Source organism: Austrofundulus limnaeus, unplaced genomic scaffold, assembly GCF_001266775.1.
Source record: "Austrofundulus limnaeus strain Quisiro unplaced genomic scaffold, Austrofundulus_limnaeus-1.0 Scaffold117, whole genome shotgun sequence".
Taxonomy (NCBI): Eukaryota; Metazoa; Chordata; class Actinopteri; order Cyprinodontiformes; family Rivulidae; genus Austrofundulus; species Austrofundulus limnaeus.
Genome location: NW_013952519.1, coordinates 826,978 through 847,906, shown reverse-complemented (window position 1 = coordinate 847,906; position 20,929 = coordinate 826,978). Strand labels below are relative to the sequence as shown.

Genomic DNA, 20,929 nt, shown 5'->3' with positions numbered 1-20,929 from the left:
TCTTTAAATCGCTGCTTCCTGGTACAACAGTCGGCTCTGGAAGCGATCGCTTTTTTCTTTTTTTTTCCTTTCTTTTTTTTGAAGCGAGTGGTTGAAGCAAATGGAGCATAAGAGCCCCCTGGTGGCTGAAGAAAAAAATCCATGTATAAGCTGCACCGGACTATAAGCCGCATGGTTCAAAGTTCAGGAAAAAGGTTGCGGCTTATAGTCCGAAAAATACGGTACTTTAACTTTCTACGGAGCCCGCGAGGGGACATGGGGGGATTTTTTTCTTGTGCATTACCTCGCAATATTGTTTTGCATTCCCACGCAAAAGTTTGATTATGAACTGAATATGAACTAAATATGAACTGAATTAAATCAGACTTTTATTTTGAAATATCTGGTTATCAAAACAGGATGTGTTGCCACAAGTTCGTGAAATTGACATTGATGTTGCGTGGCTGCACTGTGTTCAAATATTGGCATATGACATACTTCCATGTGTGGCTGTGTGATATATTCATTCTGAAGCTGAATTAAAGCAGTAGGCTAACTCGCTAATGGTGAACATGTGAGTTTGTTAATAAACCAGCAGGCACAACAGTGGTAAATGACTTTTGCGAGGGAACGCAAAAGGTATTGCGAGGTAACGCAATACTTTTGCGTGGGAACGCAAAAAGAAAAAAAATCCAAAATCCACCATGTCCCCTCACGGGCTCAGTAACTTTCAGTTCCAAAATTCAGATTTTTGTGTCACATCCTGGTCCTTGAGAAAGCCAGGCGGAGTAATCAAACACAGATCTACAGATTTATGTTTCACTTTGGTGAAGTTTCCCTTCTGTATGTAACAGAGTTGATGCAATCCACTGTAAAAGTGACAAAAACAAAGTTATTGTATTACAGTGATTAATTTGACCTATATGTAGAAAATGTTACATTTACATCACATCATGGATCAGTCAGCAGCAGCATCTGATCAATATGTGATCCATGATGTGATGTAAATGTACCATTTTCTATAGAAGGTTAAAATTAATCACTGCAATAAAATAACTTTGTCTGTTTTTGTCACTTTTACAGTGGATTACATCAACTCTTACAGAAGGGAAACTTCACCAAAGTGAAACATAAATCTGTAGATCTGTGTTTGATTACTCCGCCTGGCTTTCTCAAGGACCAGGATGTGACACAAAAATCTGAATTATAGAACTGAAAGTGAAAGTAGTCAAACTGAATTTTTAATAAATCAAAAATATAGTTTAAAAGCAAATTAATTCAAATTCAGTTTCAGTTTAGTGAAACTCATTTTCTAACCAGTGTTTTCGATTTCAAATGATGCACATTCAGATTCAATCTGAGCAATTCAAATTCAGCTCCTGCAGGCACAAGATTGATCCCATAGACAGTGATCTCTGTGGTCCTTTACTTTTCTCTGGAGGCTGCAGCGGATGATTATTAAAAGGGATTATTAAGATCCTCTCTGGCCTGGGAACACCTCCCTCAGGAGGAGCTGCACATTGAGTTGATGAAACATTAACTGCAACAGTTTTGGTGCAAGAGGTCAAGAGCGGCATCCGTGAAGCTTCGTGCATATTTATAAAATATTCTGTTTAGTTTTACTGCTGCAGGAATATTTGTTTTTACAACTAATTTACGTTTCATCTGGTGAGGAAATAAGAACCCAAATCTCAGCTCAGAGATGCCCGAGGCCTCCGTCGTGTCGGAGGTCACTCTTCTCTTCTCTTCTCTCCGGTGGTTATATAACGACTCTGATCCCTCCTCCCATCTCGGCTATCGCTCCTGAAAACAAGGCGCTCTCAGAGGAGAAGGCGACGGCGCAGGGCGGCTCCCGCCATGCCGCTCCGAGATCGGAGTTATGTCACAGATCTGACAAACGTGGCCTTTGTTTAGGGGCCTGGTCTCGTCGTGGGTCGGGAACATTGTGTGTGGGTTAATGGCGAGTTTATCCACCGGACCGTGCTGCCTTGCCTGAAAGCTGTGCCCCTGTCGGCTGCTCATCTGGATGAAAGTACAACCGGGTCACATGCTGCGAATGTGACCATGTCGTCTCTCAGGAAAAGTTTTGTTTGGCCCGCCTGATATCAGCCATCAATGTCACCCACTCCTGTTATCTCTGCTGCAGAGAAAAACACTCCAGATAACAGATGTGTGTTCTTTTTTTTTCATGTAAACCTCAAACAGGAATGTCTAATCAGTTCCCGGTGACCCTTTTTAAGGAAAAATGTCTGAACTGAAACCATCGGGACAGTTTGAGGACTGGATCGTGTCTGAAAATGTGTTTTCACTCTGCGCAGCTTTGGAAACCAGATGATCTCGATTTGCCAAAAAATGTCAGCGCCGCTCCACAGCCTTGCCTCTCCCCTGTCCGCTTCATCCCGCTTTCAGTTACACATCCAGAGTTTACATTTAGGGAGTATTTTAGCTAATCTTCTAACTCGTGTTGCTTCTGACATTTCAACACAGCTCCGGGCTTTGTTTAAACAGTCCCGTAACACTATCAGCACCGTGGTGGCTGTGTGAGGTACTCCTCTGGCCTCCACTCTATCGTGTCTGATACGGGAGGAAATAAGAGCCACACAGAGGAGGTTTAGGGGATTTTTTATTGTTGAAAGCTCAAAAGGAAAAGACGGTCGACACACCTGAAAGGATGGATATTTAAAACAAATGTAAAAATCTAACAAAAAAAGTTTAAATATCCACCATTAGACGCAGTTCTGCTATGTTTACCACCAGGAAAATAGGTTTTATTTTGGGCAGAGAGGTGGATTTTATACCAAGCTTATGGTGGTATAAAAGTGAGGAGTTTAAACTGAAAGTGTTTGAGTCTTTTAAAAACCTTCTGAGTGACTGACGAGAACTAAAACCTCTCGAAGTTAAACCACAGGTGCAAAGGTCAAGTTTAATTCAGTTTGGTTCATTTGAAGAGAGCTGTAAATGTGAAGCGGTTACATTTTATCTGAAGAAATAGAAATTTGAACCTCCACGTACTGGATAACCTCTCTAAGTTGTGATCAGCTGCAGAATATTAGGTAAAACATTGATAAACTAGACCAGGCGGCCCACATCTGGCCCGCGAGTGACCAAAGATTGGCCCGTCAATTGGTTCATCTCTTAAGCCCAAACACCCAGTTTTCTACTTTAATTACGAAGTTCTTTCAGTTAAACATAGACATGTTTTTATCTACAGAAACATTAGAATCTTGGCTACAAGCTGGTAAAAACCATTTCTTTGCACACTCAAGACAGTTAAATTACAAGCAGTTGAAGACAAAACTAGAAAGTGAAAATAAAATTGGTTTAAAAATTTTGCAAGTCAGAGATGTCAAAATAATATTTTTGTTAAATATGAGGCATGATGTGTCTTTGTTTTATTATTACTACTTTTATTACATTGGGTTTTCTGTATGTTGTATTCATGATAAAATGTAGCAAAATAAATAATTTCAAAGGTAACCGATCTTTGTAATACTTGGTTATCAGGGGTGTCAAACTCCAGTCCTCGAGGGCCGCTATCCTGCATGTTTTAGAGGTTTTCCAGCTCCAACACACCTGATTCAGTGATTGAATTAACTCTTCAAATTGGGCAGAAGCCTGTTAATTACCCAGCGATCAAAATCAGGTGTGTTGGAGCAAGAAAACCTCTAAAACATGCAGGATAGCGGCCCTCGAGGACTGGAGTTTGACACCCCTGATTTACATAATAACTTTAATTACTGGATGTTCAGCCCCTGAGCTGTTGACTTGCAGTAACTGTGGGCCTCGGAGCAGGTTAGTTGAATAGTCCTGAACCATAGTTTAGTATTGTGACAATCAGGGCCGGTCTTTTCAGGTGCAGTTTTCTAAATCTCACTGCTAATTTACAAACATTCACACTCAGAATTATATAGTTTTGTCTTTGGTTGTATTTTTTTATCTTTAGAAACCAGGCTGTCCAGTTAAAATAGTTAACTATTAATATTTGAAACAGAATACCTGCCAACATCTGCTGACATGAGAAACATCTGTACACGTTAACCAGTAGCAGTGGAGTGAAGCAGTTCTAGGGGGGTGTAACGCGGTTTACACACTGAGCACCATATGATCATATGATGCTTTTATCATGACATACCCTCACCTCATGTAGACAAACTTGAGTAATCAGTAAATTCACTTTACTCTTATAAAAAGTAAAAAAATAAAAATAAATTGTCCCCCCGCCCCCAGATGGATGGTGTCCTTAGCATTTGCCTGAACAGCCTATGCCACCGGCTAAACCTGGTGATGATGATGACTTTTTCTTCTGTCCTCACAGTCATCTAAATTTCAAATTCTCCATCTCGAAAGCTTCAAAATCATCCGTAGTTTGTTGAAATTTGACGATTTCTCTGGCAATGAGCTAGTTTTATTTACGACTTTCTGGGTTTGTGTGAATCATCAACAGGACTCACTGGAAACATAGTCAGGAGGTTGTCCTTGAAAGTCTTTTGTGCTCCAGAGTGTCAAACGGAGACAAAAGTGGCACGTTTTAGTTTTGTTTTCTTCTAATATTTGTCCCGCAAGACGAGACGAGGGAAAGGACTCGTTAAAAAAGAGGCAAGGGAAAAACATCTCGGATAGGAGCGAGAGATTGTGAGGCCGGGGCAGAAATCGACCGGGACGAGCTGCTGCTGCTCTTCAACAGCTGTTTCCTGTTTTCAGACGACTTTTCCAGCCGTTGGTGTTTTGGATGGGATGTAAGGGGAAGGTGAGTGGGCTGTGAGAGGACTATATTCAGCTGATATCTGAGCAGGTAATCAGGCTGAACTTCCTCCTTTCAAGGGACTTCCTGTGAAATCGCTTGTTAGAGCCACTCCTGTCTTTTATAACTCTATCGTTTGTTACCTGCCCTGATTGATATTTATGGATTGATAGCTGATTGTTTTTTGAAGTCATGAGCTACGACAGAAGTCTCATAAATCAGAGGATCTCAAACTGGGGTCCCTGGACCCCCAGGGGTCCGCGAGAGGTATTGGGGGTCCTCAAAAATTTTAACTAAAATGTTCATTTGGTTTTTATTTTTAAAAATGCATGGAGAACAATAAACTAATAAAACAAACATAATAAACTTAATAAAATATATATTCCCATGGCATTTAGGAGTTGAAATGACAATAAATTATCTTTTAAAATAGCATGGGGTTTATGAGGGGGTCCCTGGAAATTTTTTCGCCCTTGTAAGGGGTCCCCGGACTGAAATGGCTTGAGAACCCCTGTCATCAATAACATTATATCCATCTTTAACATGGCAGTTTTCACGACTACAAGGACAAGTCATGGTTTCCACATTGATGCATCCATATGGTCTAAATTTCCTTTTCCGCATGAGTTTCTTCGGATGTTTGGATGCAACTCAGAGTCTTGAGTCTGCACAAGAAGCGGGCCAAAACTCCGGAGCTGTGAACAGAATGAACTCTGTTGCAATGTTCAAAATCCCTTCCTGGCTTTAGAATTTGGGGAAACTTGGTTTAAAGCTAACTGATAAAGTTAAATAACAAACTCTTTGATGAGTTTGAAGAAAATAAAACAACGTCAGCATGAAGGTTGATATGTAAACGGATTGCCCACGATGTGATGACTCAACATGTCAGCAGTGAGGGGGATCTTATCTCTCATCCTGGCTGCTCCTAAAAGGCCTCGGCTGATGGGGAAACACAAACAGCGGCTCGGTCGGGTCAGGTTAAGGGGCTCTGATAAGGGACCCGACAGCAGAGTTGCTGAGGAAGCAACCGGATCTAGCCTGTTCGGTTGGTGACGTCTGGACAGGAGAGGATGTTCCTGAACGTCACGTGGCCGTTGAGCGTCCATGTTACTGTCTGTTTATTATAAATAAGTTTGGAATATTTCTTGACAATATTTCCTCATAACTATTTAGTTAAACACAGATTTTCTGGCCATAAAACCATCATCCCACGATGAGCTCTTGGGCCTGAAAAACTTGTACGACTCATACTTCCACAACAATTATCCTTTTAAAATTTTGTAATCGTGACAGCTCAACCAAATGACGTCAAAAGGACAAAATTGGACGTACAAAAGGGAAATGAATCTTACTCTGCCTTTAGTCGTAAAAATCATCTTATGGTAGCCACTTTGGCCAAACGTTGTAAGTTACATTTTTGTTTTTATTTATTAACCTTTATATAAACCAAATAAACTTGATTTTTTGGGTCTGAAATCCAAGTACCCAGAGAAAACCCACACCAGCATGACTCCACACAGAAAGACCCCAGGTGGTTCGTTAGCGATTCGAATATATATTGAAGATGCTTCTCAAATACTCCATCTCCTACGCTTATCCGCATTTGAGATCCCAAGGTGTATTTGCTGGTGGTCCCTCCTCTGAGTTTTGGTCTGACCTGGGGTGTCTTTTCAGTTGGACAAGCAGGACCTCTAACGAGTAGAAGGCATCAACACTTGAAGCCAGCCCGCCCACCCATATTTACATTAAAATTACAAAGTTTACGATATTTACGTACGTAAAGTTACAAAACCGAGATTGTGACAACAGCTTCTGAAGTTGTAAAACTGCTACCAACCACCTCCTATCTAAGCTGGCATGATTTGTTTTCTGCGTCTTCCTTTGGCTTCATAAATAACTGCTGTCTCCCCCACACTGCTTACGAAATTTACAAAAGTTTACGCATCTTATGTAAAGTTTCAGATCGAACAGGATCCAGTATTACGACATCACACGGCAACAGCTACTGAAGTTGTGAAATTGATACTAACCTCCTCTATCCAAGCTGGCACAATTTGTTTTATGTGTCCTCCTCTGGCTTTATCAATAATTGCGGTCACCCCCACTCTGCTTACGAAGTTATAAAAATTTTACGTAAGGTTCGAGCAGACCAGGAGCCGAGATTATGTCAACAACACACGACAACAGCTGCTGAAGTTGTAAAATTGCTTCCAACCTCCTCTATCCAAGCTGGTGCAGTGTCTTCCTCTAGCATCATAAAATAATTGCGATCACCCCCACTCTGCTTACGTAGTTATGAAATGTACGTAGAGTAAAGGTAAAAACTCTCGGCGAACCCCAACGATCAGCACCGTGCCCTCAACTGACTTTTTTAATGCTGTGGTGGCCATCTTGAATTGGTTTAACTTCAGAAGTTAATGCGTTGTAGAGGTACTGTAGCCTCCAAAATAGCAAATATATTTGTAAAATTTGGATCTAGTTTTTCTGGCTTTAAATCAACACTTTTTTTCAGCCGTGTCATTTGTATCAAACATGCTTGTGACCAGTGAGACCAGTGACTGGGAAAACCACATCATGAGTTAGTTTTCCCAACTGCATCACAGAGCTGATTCCCACAGCTTCTACATGCATCGGACTCACTTTTGCATCTTTTTAAAACCTGCAGGTTCAATAAGTTTCAAAGAGTTTTGTCAACATCCAGCACGACTTTACCGTCAAGGAAACGGCGACGGCTGTAAAAGGACTTCTGTGAAAACACAGAATGCTTTGTGAGAAAAGGCCAGCGAACAACCTATAAGTGCTCATTCATCCTGATGGCTGAGAAAAGGACAATCGGGAGTAAAAAGAAACCAAAGTCGCTGATCTGTTTGCTTCAGAAAACAAAAACAGTTCTCAACTAATTCCTTGAAAACCGCCATGGAGATGCCGCAGAAGTGCGTCTTTGTTCGGCGTGGCTCATGTGACGTGTCACCCAAACAACATCCCAGGGAAGTATTTATTCTCAGCCACCCGACGCAATGGCACTTTTTTTTATAAACGGGATCTTTTGTGTGTTCATGAAAATCAGAACATTTTTAACTCTGAATATTTAAAGCCGGTTGCTCTGAGTCAAAGTTCGTGAAAGGTTAACGAAGTATAAATAGAGCTGGACGACATCTGCAACCAACACAAAATCCATTCAGAGGATTTAGGAAAAACAAGAGAGTACTTCCTTATTTAGTTTTCCGTTTAAAGAAAAAAAAAGTAAACATGTCAAAAACTGTAAGATTTAACTGAAGCTAGACATCAGTCTTTATTAAAGTGGTCTTGATCAGTGGTTCTTAAGGCTTTCTGAAGCTCTTTCCAAGTTTTTCTTTGAACTTTAGTTGCTATGTGGTCATTTTATATTCCAGTATTTGATCATTTTTAGAGGAATCTTGGTAAACTCCAGCATTGCAAGGCTCCTAAACCAACAGACAACTTAGCAACAAACCAAGAAAGACACAATTTGTTCCCATTTCTTTAGTTGAATTTATGAAAATGATACCAATATAAGTTCCTTCTCAAATTGACCATTTTCTCCACAGGCTATCGTAGAATTGAGAAATCCCTCCGTATAATGTTTGGTGCCTTTTTTAGATATAAAAAGGGGCTGGAATTTATGACTAAATCTCTATAGATCAATAAAATCTCACAAACAAAACTAGCCAAGTGATAAACCGTAAAAATTCAACCAACTACGTATCATTTTGAAGCTTTGAGATGGAAAATTTGAAAAAAATACTAAAAATTTTTTCATATTGCCAAATGTTTTATTAAATTGTGACTTTAAAGGAGGAGCAGTAATCGGATAGATTAAGTAACAAATGCAAAGTATTTTTCCTTTCTAAATGACCACAACCTTCTGGCATGTTTGTCTTTGAAAGCGTGCAAGATAATTTTAGCTCCATAACACTAAAAAGAAGTTGTTGGTAAAAATACCCCCTGCATCTCATCATGATTATGTTTCCTTCCTCTGCAACGTTCTGCCAAGTTGTTTAATACAATAACTTGGGAGTATATCGTGAGAACCACAATGGGGAAATATACGTTTTAGGAGTGAAACACCAAAACTAAACGCCCCAGCTGATGATTAGAGACTTGAACCGTTGAAAGAAGCGAGGAGAGGGAAGAAGTAAAGTGGTGGAAATCACGGCACGTTGTGGATAATGAATAACTTGAAGAGGGGGGAAGGGCGTCTAAAGAGCAGCTGCTGCTCGTGTCGTGCAAACTGGGTACTGTTGTGTTATTTATACATTTTGGTTTTCCCAGGATCCAGCTTCATATTTACAAATCAAACAACTGAATTATGCTAAAATACATTGTGTCAGATTAACTTTCTAAGTTCAGCTTTTTCCAACTCAATGCTTCTGAAGTGTTGCTACAAAATAAGACTTGTGACTCCAGAGGATCCAAATTTAACCTTCAGGGTTGTGTTTTAAAGTCAACTTGTTTCTACTTAATTAAAGACTAAACTTACTATTTACTTTTTTGTTTTGCTTCCAATAAGCCAGATCAATTAAAGAAGAGTCAGACCTAAAACAAACTATCAACGATGGATTAACTGTTTCTAGAAGTTGTGTTTGAGAACGAAGAGACCTGAAACAGAGTCTGAGAGACGAGTCATCCTTCAGCTGATCATTAACTACACATTTTCAGCTGATCACTACTTGTTGGAGCTAAAATCATATTTTCTGTCAATCCTTACCAAAATAAGTTCATCTCAAGTATGTCTTTACATATCCTTAAGTATAGTAAAGTATGTTTCCCCAAGTGTACCTTTATTTATGTAGACCTCAAGTACATGCCATTAAGTGTCCTTGGGTATATTTCCCAGTGTACTTTTACACAAGTACAGTATACCTCCATCTATGTCATCGGGTATACTTAAGTATAGCAAAGTATATTCTGCAAGTGTATTTTTACTTAAGTATATCTTAAGTATATATCATTAAACCTTTACCTGATTACCTAATTATTACCATTACCTTATTTCCCTCTGGGATCAATAAAGTATTAATTGAATTGAATGGAATTAAGTATACTAAAGTACCGTCCGTCCGTCCGTTTTCTTCCTCTTATCCGGGGTCGGGTTGTGGGGGCAGCAGCCTAAGCAGAGAGACCCAGACTTCCCTCTCTCCAGCCATTTGGACCAGCTCCTCTGGGTGAATCCCAAGGTGTTCCCCGGCCAGCTGAGAAACATAGTCCCTCCAGTGTGTCCTGGGTCTTCCTCTGGGTCTCCTCCCAGTGGGGCGTGCCCGGAACACCTCACCAGGGAGGCGTCCAGGAGGCATCCTAACCAGACGAACCACCTCAACTGGCTCCTCTTGACGTGGAGGAGCAGCGGCTCTACTCTGAGTCCCTCCTGGATGACTGAGATTCTCACCCTATCTCTAAGGGAGAGCCCAGCCACCCTGCAGAGGAAACTCATTTTAGCTGCTTGTATCCGCAATCTCATTCTTTAGGTCACTACCCAAAGCTCGTGACCATAGATGAGGGTAGGAACGTAGACCGACCGGTAAATCGAGAGCTTCGCCTTCTGGCTCAGCTCTCTCTTCACCACGACAGACCGATACAGCGCTCACATCACTGCAGACACAGCACCAATCCACTTGTCGATCTCTCGCTCCATTCTTCCCTCATTCGTGAACAAGACCCCGAGATACTTAAACTCCTCCACTTGGGGCAGGACCTCCTCTCCGACCCGGAGGTGGCACCCTACCATTTTCCGGCTCAAGACCATGGTCTCTGATTTGGAGGCACAGATCCTCATATTTTCCCAAGTGTACTTTTACTTAAGTATACCTCAAGAACATGTCGTTAAGTATACTTAAGTATAGTAAAGACTATTTCCCCAAATGTGCTAACCAAGTATAAGTGTATGTCTGATAAGCACATCAAAAGTAAACTGAAAGTATGCTCTTATTTTTGTTTTAAAATTAGTATACTTAAAGGATAATGGCATATACGGTATTACTTTTTTATTAAATGACACTAAATTATTTAAAACTTGTTTAAAAGTAGAATATGAAGATTTTATGTTATACCAGTATTGCTAGGTGGCGTCTTTATTAACATGTTTTTACTTTTTTCTCAATTAATTATGTAAAAAAATCAAAATTTGACTTATTTTCCTGTATTCATTCCTACTCAGTTTGCCTATACAGGTCACATCAATTAACTTAATAGCTGACATTATACCTTTTTTTAATTTTTAGCCACTAAAAATTAATCAAAGACTTGCTTGAGGAGGTTCTCGTTTTACGGGATATTTATTAATCCGTCCATCCCTGGAAACAAGCGAGGTTCCGAGAAGAAGCCAGACGCATAAGCTCAAATTCTCTGTTCTTATCAGGACCTCCATGCATTCGGGTCCTCCAGCGTGTAAGGTGGAGCGTTCCCAAACCACATTCCTCAGTCCAGATGGCTTTGTTCAGGCTCCATAGAAACCTCACGCTGGATTCGTGAGGTTTGCCAGCAGCTCTGAAGAAGAGGAGGAGGTGCTCACACTTTTTTTTTTTTTTCAGTTTTAGACATTTATACGTCCTGTTTCTCTCTGATCCTGCTTGTCTCTCTTTAAAATCTCTGCTTTTAACGACGACAGAGTTCAGAGTCAAACATTTACCAGAAGAACCGTTTCATCTGACTCTGCTCAAGCTGATTATTCCCACCCTGACTTTGGCCTCAGATGTCAGCTGTTGTGCAAGAAAAACAAAAAGAAGACGCTGCAGGGAGTCTCGCTGATCCACGTATCTAATATTAAATCTCCAGCTTTACATTCCACCTGTGCATGAACCCTGAAAGTAGAAGCAGGCAAGCTTTAAAAGAAGAAAAAGAAAGTAAAGGTGCAACATCACAACAAAGATGCAGGTTTAGCACATTTTAATACATAAAAAGATCAGATTCAGTCAAATACCAGCATTTATTTCAGTCCTAAATGTGATTCTATCAAACTGAATTAAGTGAGAAGAAATCAGATTGACGAAGCTCAAGAAAGAAAACAAACACAAAAATGTCCCTGCAACTAAAAACCAACACAAAGCTGGTCATTGTGTCACTTCCATGTGTTTGTCCTGCAGGCATTACTGTCATCTTTTAATAAATTTAAAAAAATCTGTGTTCCTCAAACAAATAGAGCTTCTGACAGCTGAAAGTTTAGAAAACCCTTATGTTTCCGGTGCACAAATCGCCCCGAGGATGAAAGGCATCTCAGGAAGAGTTTAGATTTGTGCTTCATCTACAAAGAAAACTTAAAAGCTCATCATAAAAAATGACAGGCATCAAACATCTCCGTGTTCCAACTGTGGTCAGGTCGTGAAAGCCACCTGTTTTTGCAACGAAACCCGGACCTTTTCCCCGGCAGCACTTTCCAGATCCTTCTGGGGGATCCCAAAGTGTCCCGAGGTCTCTTCCCAGTAGGACATGCCTGGAAAACAAACATCGGCGCAACAAAAAAGATGGCTTCACAAACCGCTAATCCGCTAAATAAGAATCTTAGTTCCGCTAAAGCTAAACGGCTAATGCTAACTGCAAAGACAGCCGTCACTCAGTCTGTGCCACACAACTTCATCTTCTTCCAGTGGAAGACAGGTGGGGCTGACACAAACTTGTCAGTTTTCTATTGGTTTATTTCGAAGGTGGGCGGGATCGTCTGGCAAATCGGCCAATCCAAACCAGAGTTGTAGCTCTGCTCAACTTGTGATTCTTTCAGTTTAATCCTTAGCAGTCAGTCATATTTTATGCAGTCAGTTCTTGCATTTTTATCAAGATATTGTCAAATTTCATTTAATTTCTTTTTGACGATCTTGGCTGCTAAAGACGCTACATGCTACACTTACGGTGCCTGACATGTCCAGCACTGCTTGTTTTTCAGTATAAATGGCATAAAAATATAAGTTTTACATTTTTTCTTTTTTTTAGTAGACAAAAGTAGCTAGAACCAAATTTAGCTGAAGCTAATCTGGTTGCTAACAGTTTCTAAAGTTAGCTACAAACCTAACTAGCTGAATAATGAGTTCTTTTAGCTAGCCTTACAGTTTACAGCTAGGCTAATGCTTCTGTCAGCTGGCCTTTACTTACTTTAACTTTCTTGCTAGCTTTTTATTTTCTTTAGCTTTTAGCTAGCCTTTTGCTACTTTTAGCACGAATTTGTCTTCTATTAGCTGACCTTTTACTTCTTTAAGATTCTAGCTAAGCTTCTGCTTCTTTTAGCTGGCTTTGTTCTATTTTAGCTTGCAATTTCATCACACAGTGATGTGAGTATCAGTCACATGGAGGCAGTGCTTAAAAGCCTGAATTTTGCCTGAAACTCTCAGACTGAAGAAGTCTCTTGGAGGAGAGACGAAACGTTTCATTAGAGAAGAACCCGTCCAGAAGACCTATACATTTTTTTTCTTTTTGCAATTTCATACCTTTCTTGCCAGGTTTTTTTTTCATTAGCTTTTAGCTAGCATTTTGCTTTTGCAGCTGACCCTTCTCTGCTTTTCATTTGCCTTTCCTAGCTGTTTTAATCCTCTAGCTAACTTTCTTCTACTCTAACTTTCTAGCTAGTCTTTTTCTTTTTAAAATGTAGACATTTCTCTTCTTTTAGTTAGTCATTTGTTACTTGGAGTTAGCCTAATTTTTTATTTAGCCTTTTGCCACACTTAACTAGTCTTTATCTTGTATCAGTTAACCTTTTGCTTCTTTTAGCTGGCCTTTTGCTGCTCAAAGGAAGCCTTTTGCAGAATTTAGCATTTAGTTAGCTTTTAGCTGGTTTTCTGCTTCTTTCATCTTAACAACAAAAACTGAAGTTTTGCACTTGTGATTTTTTTTAGACTTAAAAATAGTACAAGCTGCCAACAGCTTCCAAAGTTAGCTAAAGAGCTAATCTGTGAAATGAGAAGCTAGTTCCGCTATTAGCGAATTGGCAGAACTGTGCCCGCCACTGGGATGCATCCAGGACCGTGGTTAACAATAACGACTACGTTTAGTTATGAGTTGTAAAAAATAAAAAACCGTAACTCAAATGCAATTCTCCTGTTTTTCTTTTCTTGCAGACAGGAAGTTCAGGAGAACTGCGTCCGCTGGAGGAAGAGGTTTACCTTCGTGTCCAAGATGAGCGCTAACCCCCACACTGGAGTCCTGGACCCGTCCGTCTGCAGGGTGTCGGTCCGGAAGGTATGACTCCAGGATGGGTTTCCCCCAAAGAATGATGGAGCTGTTACTCACTCTGTCTTTAAAGGGTTATTCCAGTTTATTTCAAAAGATTGAAAACAAAGCTAATTCCATCTGACTGATTGGAAGTCTGTAATCAGAAGGTTAAGAAAATAAGACTCGTGCTCATTACTGTCTTCCTGTTTTTCCCCGCAGGAACTCAAAGGAGGAAAAGCATACACGAAGGTAAGATCTTCCTCTTCTCCTCTCACGTCTGTAAACACAGAAATGGTCACGGCTCAGCCTGCGTCGCTCCCTGTAACCCCTAAATGCCATTTGTTGTAAATATTACCCCTCCAAACACACATCTAACAACGTGTTTGTCATTTTTATTTGTGCCTGGAATCTGCGAAAACATCCTGGCAGCGCCTCCCTGACCGTAATAACTCCGAGCAGATGAGTCACGTCTCACGAACGCAGCTACAGGGTCAAACCTCTCTGAACGTAAACTTAAGCACATCTGTGGACAGGAACTGCTTCCTGTGTTTTTACCCGCTCGCCGTTTAGATTTCCTTGAGTTAAATTTACTCCACTTCCCTCCTTAGAAGTCGGCTTCCTTAAACACTCACCTATGGAAACAGAAGCTTCCCCGAAGAAAAGGGGGATTTAAAAATAACCGTTTCCACCTGATAACCAAGCTTCGAGGGTATCATCGTTTAGATATCTGTGGAATTTAAACCCCTCTGACTTTCACTTCAGGGGTCAGGGGTTTGGAGAAGGGGAAAAAAAAACACGTTCTTGGACCGTTACGACTCTTGACAGAAGAGAGTTTACAGAACATGAAAAACATTTAGATAAAAAGGGCAACAAGTCATCTGTGATTAACGGCAGATACGAGACTTTCTGCTGCTCAAACGTCGGTTCTTGGCTGAAATGAAGGCCTTTCAGTTGATCGTTTGCTGGCTCCGTCCTAGCTGAAATAAACAAGCTCTGCTCGTTTTTTATTTATTTTATTTACGTCTGTGGTGAGTGATTGTTCCAAAGTCTGTGCAACATAAAAGTAAATGCATGATTGAAGGTGCAACTCCGAGCAGAGGAGGGTTCTTGTAAACAAGAGCTTTGTGTTGAAATAAGAAAATTTGACTTCTATGTTTCCTCCTGTGAGCTGAAGGTTTAATTCAGATGTTAAAGATGGATTCTGTGGCAGAAGTATGAACAGTTCATATCTTACCTGCTGTAGATGAAGCTTTGAGCAATCTCAGGCTGTGTCCAAAACAACAGGCCGAGTCCTTTGAAGGTCGAATTTGTCGGCCGCATACGTCACAGCGCCGCGACGAAGGCCGTCCCAAACCGAAGACTCCTCTGATGTGGCCGACAAATACGTCCTTCCTTTGGCCTGAATCGAAGGACTGGTCTGATGGATACTTCCCGGTCCACAATATCCCATAATGCATTGCGGCCCGATTGGACATTTTTTATGCTAGTAATGGCGGATGAAGCGGTAGAAAATAATATGATTTAAATAAAAATATGGCAATATAAAAATTAAAAATTTTTAGCGGTTGTATTTTTAAAACTTTTATCGTTTGTATAGACGTGTTTTTAAATATAATTTTTGTAAAAAAAAACTAACTTAAATAGCAAAATAAACATGCACCTACGGCAGGTCCATTAGTTCTTCAAATGTTACCGTTAAGTTAATTTTATTGTTTTGTGATATTAATAACACTAATATATTTATATTTTTCTAACTTCAATCTAATTTTGCTTCTGTTTAGCGTTGTCACGTTTGCTAGGTGACATGACGTACGCCGGGGAAAGGACGGGAAGCTAGACCGTCCAAATTCACAGCCACTTTTTTCCAGTCTTCCCGGTCTACCAACGACCCGGCCCACCTCGACCAGGTAGACTGGGTCCTTGGGAGACCCGGCCCACCGTTTTGGACACAGCCAGTGTTTAGAGTAATGGAAGCTTTTCGTCAACAGTTAGCATAGTTGCTAACTTATCATTGAAAACCCCATAGAAGAGCTAATTTGATTAGCATTGCACTTGAAATTCATTACACAGACATTTCTAAACAGTCACACTGATAACTTAAAAGTTTTTTTTTAATGTGACCAAGCCCCTTCTTTTTAAAAAATCTCCCAGCTTTAAAAATAATCTGGTTTTGATATTTTTAAACGCGTGGTTTCTGCACCCTGTCATGTCCTCGGACTTCAAACGCTCATGTTCAGCGCTGCTCGGTGCGTTAAATGCTGGGTGTCGCAGGATTCCTCTGGAATAAAGAGCTCCGTTAGCGAAGCTGGAATTAACTCTGTCCAAACTCCTCTGTCACCCTCAGCTGGGCTTCACCGACCTCAACATGGCAGAGTTCGCCGGTTCTGGCTCCACGGTGCGCTGCTGCCTGCTGGAAGGATACGACACCAAGAACACGCGGCAGGACAACTCCATCCTGAAGGCAAGGAGGCCGAACTGAGAGGAAAAACTGATCCAACGCTTCAGGGACTGTTTGGATCTGCAGCAGGAAAATAAGCTCATTAAAGCTGGATCCTTCACAGCTGCTGGAGCTGAAGACAGTTTCCTCATTAGCTGCTGACCTTTGACCTCTGACCTTTCACCCATTGTTTCCAGTCTGGAGTCAGAAGCAGCCAGAAGAGGAAAAGTAGACTGAAGCAGAACAGTAGTTAAAAGCTAAAGGGAGTGAACCTGTAGCTAACAAAAGCAGAACACTAGACAAGCTAAAGGAGCAAACAAGTAGCTAAAAGTAGCAGAACACTAGACACAAGCTAAAAGGAGCAAACAGCTAAAAGTAGCAGAACATTAGACACAAGCTAAAAGTAGCAAACAAGTAGCTAAAAGTAGCAGAACATTAGACACAAGCTAAAAGTAGCAAACGATTAGCTAAAAGTAGCAGAACACTAGACACAAGCTAAAAGGAGCAAACAGCTAAAAGTAGCAGAACACTAGACACAAGCTAAAAGTAGCAAACAAGTAGCTAAAAGTAGCAGAACACTAGACACAAGCTAAAAAATGAGCAAACGAGTAGCTAAAAGTAGCAGAACACTAGACACAAGCTAAAAAATGAGCAAACGAGTAGCTAAAAGTAGCAGAACACTAGACACAAGCTAAAAGGAGCAAACAGCTAAAAGAAGCAGAACACTAGACACAAGCTAAAAGGAGCAAAATAGCAATTAAAAGTAGCAGAACACTAGACACAAGCTTAAAAAAAGCGGAGTGCTAGGCTGGCTAAAAGCTCAAAGAAGAACAATAGACTCAAAGGTGCAAACCGGTAGCTTAATAAGAACACTAGAGTAGCTAAAAGCTAAAAGAAGCAGAACTTATGGTTATAAATGTACCAGGAGCTGACAGACATTTAGCTTTGTTTTCAAACACTCAAACTTCTCTAAATATTTATACGTTTGAATGAAATCATCACAGTTTATTTTTTAAAGTCGATGTGTTTACTTTAAATAAATTCTAAAGTTTAATTTTTAGGTTTTCCTGATATCTTTCTCACCTGTACGATCCGGACTCTGAAGTTGAGGTGGTTCACCTGAACGCCTCCCTCTGGAGGTTCTCTGGGTCTTACTGGGTTTCCCTCCTGGACCTCCTGTCCTCCTGGATCAGGGAGGCGTTCAGGAGCGCCACCCAGAGCCCGTGGACACAAACTGCTCGTTCACTTCTGTCGTCTCGTAGTGAAAACCGTCTCGCCTCGCAGCGTCAGTGAGCTCAGAGAGAATTTATTCCAGGGTTTTCATTTCATTTATTGGGATTTAAACCTTTTTACTCAGGTTCTTTAATTTGTTTTAATGCTGAGCTTTTTATTTTCTTTGACACAAATGAGCTGAAGGAAAACTGTTTTACAGACATTTTTTACTAGACTGTAAAAACAGACGTTCTGTTCTGCGAGTTTTCCAGGTGAAACAAACTTTTCAATAACGACAGTTTTTTATGTTTTTTCTTTCAGGTGATCATCGGAATGACTCTTCTTTCTGGAGATCCGTGTTTTAAAACGTAAGGTTTTTTTTTTTTACCGTACCATTCATTTACTGCACTTTTTCTTAGTTTTAAAACAAATTTGTTGTAGAGCTTCAAAGTGTTTTAGCTGAATTATATATTTTTTATTAACACAGGGTCACTCTTCGTTGCAACAGTGATTCATTTTTTCCTTTCAGCCAACAGATCTGCTTGTCTAATCCGTTCCACACTGATAAAACTGTGTTGTTGTTTCTTCCCCTCCTCCTCCTCCTGCAGCCCTCCAAGTACAGCAAAGTCCATCTCCATCCCGGGACAGGAACACACCCTGCAGCTGGACTGTAAGGGGGAGGGAACCGGGCCAGCTGGAGGGGTTTCTCTGGGCCGAGTTCCGAAGCCTCGGCCTTCCCTCATCGGCTCAGGTACGAGTCTCGGTAGAGCTTTAAATTAGAGTTTTTTATGTGATGTGGATGACTCTCAGCTACTACCACGCATAAAAATCTAAATCTGTTCCAACATTTTAACATCCGCTAAAGTCCAGAATAATCAGCTGTAGATATTTATTTAATGATTACTTTCTAAAAATGTTGTTAAAATCTGTTAATGAATAGAGATATTTTGCTAACAGGCAGAGAAAGAAACTTAGGCACTCAGAGAATCTGTTGGAGGCGACTTTCGGCTGCTAAAACACAAAATTTAGATTTATCTGTTTTTTTTTTTTCAGTAATTTAAGTAATTTTCATTAATCGTTGTAAAACTGGATCTAATCAAAATATCAGATCTTTAGGTTAATTTGCATTAAAACTCAATAACGTTCTGAACAAATTTAAATAAGTAATAAATTCTTTCCTGGATACCGACTCACTGTAACTGACGTTAACTGTAGAGACGTCCAGCAGTTTTAAACTAAATAAACTAAAAGCAGGGACTCGATGAGGTCGTTGGAGCTGAAACTTTGCCTGGTTAGCTGACGTTGCAGCTCTGCATTTCCTCCGAGAGTAAACACAGACATCCCGATGTGCGTTCGTCTGACACGTGTTTATAAACACGAGGAGGGTAACGCTCACGTCCGCTCCCCCCTGGTGCCTGCAGGTCTGCTGGAGGAGCCGGAGGCGAGCCAGAACCAGGTCGGTCCCGCAGAAGCCTTCCAGACCGGACACTCCCGGAACTCCAGCTACGCCAGCCAGCACAGCAAAATCTCAGGTGCAGAACTCACCTGTTGGTCCTAAAGAACAAATGTTCACATAAATACTGCTGTTCGTTTGTGTTGATGTGAATTTATTCTGATAATTTTTAAAGAAGTGAACTGTTTGATACTTTTAAATTACTTACTTTAAATTAATTACTTTATTTGCTACTTTAACTTTCTAGCTAGGCTTTTGCTCCTTTTAGCTTCTAGCTAGGCTTTTGCTTATTTAACTGGCTTTGTTCTTCTTTTTAGCTAGCCTTTACCTACTTTAATTTTCTTACTAGCTTTCTCTTTTAACTTGTACCTAACATTAAGCTACTTTTAACCTGCATGTTGCTATTTTTAGCTGATGTTTTGCTTCTTTAAGCCTCTAGCTAACTTTCATCTACTCTAACTTTATAGTTAGCCATTTGCTTTATTTAGTTAGCATTTGCTTTGTTTAGTTAGCCATTTGCTTCTTTTAGCTAGCCATTTGCTTCTTTTAGTTATCCATTTGCTTTGTTTAGCTAGCCATTTGCTTCTTTTAGCTAGCCATTTGCTTCTTTTAGCTAGCCATTTGCTTCGTTTAGTTAGCCATTTGCTTCGTTTAGCTAGCCATTTGCTTCGTTTAGCTAGCCATTTGCTTCGTTTAGCTAGCCATTTGCTTTGTTTAGCTAGCCATTTGCTTTGTTTAGCTAGCCATTTGCTTTGTTTAGTTAGCCATTTGCTTTGTTTAGCTAGCCATTTGCTTTGTTTAGCTAGCCATTTGCTTCTTTTAGTTAGCCATTTGCTTTTGTTTAGTTAGCCATTTGCTTCGTTTAGTTAGCCATTTGCTTTTGTTTAGTTAGCCATTTGCTTCGTTTAGTTAGCCATTTGCTTCGTTTAGTTAGCCATTTGCTTTTGTTTAGTTAGCCTTTTGCTCCACTTAGCAAGTCTTTAGCTTCTATTAGCTAACTTTTTTTGCTTCTTTTAGCTGGCCTGTTGCTGCTGTCAGCAAGCTTTTTGCAACATTTAGCTTTAACTAGCCTTTTGGCTGTTCTTGAAGCCAGTCTTCAGTATATCGATCTGTATTTGTGCAGAAATGTAAAATCTGTCTTTGTTTGTTTTTCTGACCTCCTCTCCCTCTCCTCTCCTCTCCTCTCCTCCCCTCTCCTCTCCTCCCCTCTCCTCTAACCCTCCTGCAGGGTACAGCACGGAGCACTCCTGCTCCTCCAGCCTGTCGGACCTCACCCACCGCAGGAACACCTCCACAGGAAGCAGCGCCTCCGGGGGTTTGTGCTTCAGTGCCGACACCCCACCGGAGGGAGACAAGGACGCCGGACGTCCAGAGAGACCCCCTCGCCCCCCGCGGCCCGTGCTGCTTCCCAACCGACCTCCCAGGTGACGCCACGGTTACTCTGATCAAAGGACCGACGGCTGAGACGAGCTTCTAACTTCAGCTGTTTTTGTCTTCTCAGGAGGAAGCAGGACTCTGTGGAGAGCCATCCCTCCTGGGTGAACGACACCCGCATCGACGCCGACGACATCGTGGAGAAAATCGTCCAGAGTCAAAACTTTGCAGATATCAACAACACCGAAGGTAGGTTTTGGTTGAGGGGTTGCAGCAACAACGGTTGCATCAGAGTTTTAATCTTTGCTCATGTGGAGCTGAAGCAACAAGATGCTTAGTTACAGAATAAAAGATCCGTGTTGCAACATTTCTTACAGCTGAACTCGATCAGTCAGACGCAACTCAGTCAAGTTTAATTTGACATCAGCTGTCACTAAACAACACACAAAATAACATTTCTGTAAATAAAACAAGGCTAAGTCCACACTGCAGGCAAAAGTAGCCAAAATTTGATTTTCTATCATGAGAACTAGTTAGTTAGTTAAGTTTATTAATTTCTTTAAAAAATAACATAAATTCAACA

At 40.7% G+C, this 20,929-nt stretch overlaps 1 protein-coding gene across 1 annotated transcript in view; it reads left to right on the top strand.

Moving 5' to 3' along the window:
* Positions 1 to 20,929, top strand: part of eeig1a (estrogen-induced osteoclastogenesis regulator 1a) — a gene marked incomplete in the record, with an annotated part of 32,353 nt that overhangs the window by 7,813 nt on the left and 3,611 nt on the right. The window contains 8 exon segments of the mRNA XM_014014605.1: positions 13,777 to 13,897; positions 14,090 to 14,119; positions 16,215 to 16,331; positions 17,841 to 17,887; positions 18,128 to 18,270; positions 18,941 to 19,051; positions 20,201 to 20,396; positions 20,474 to 20,595. Of these exon segments, the coding sequence (XP_013870059.1) occupies positions 13,777 to 13,897; positions 14,090 to 14,119; positions 16,215 to 16,331; positions 17,841 to 17,887; positions 18,128 to 18,270; positions 18,941 to 19,051; positions 20,201 to 20,396; positions 20,474 to 20,595 (887 nt within the window).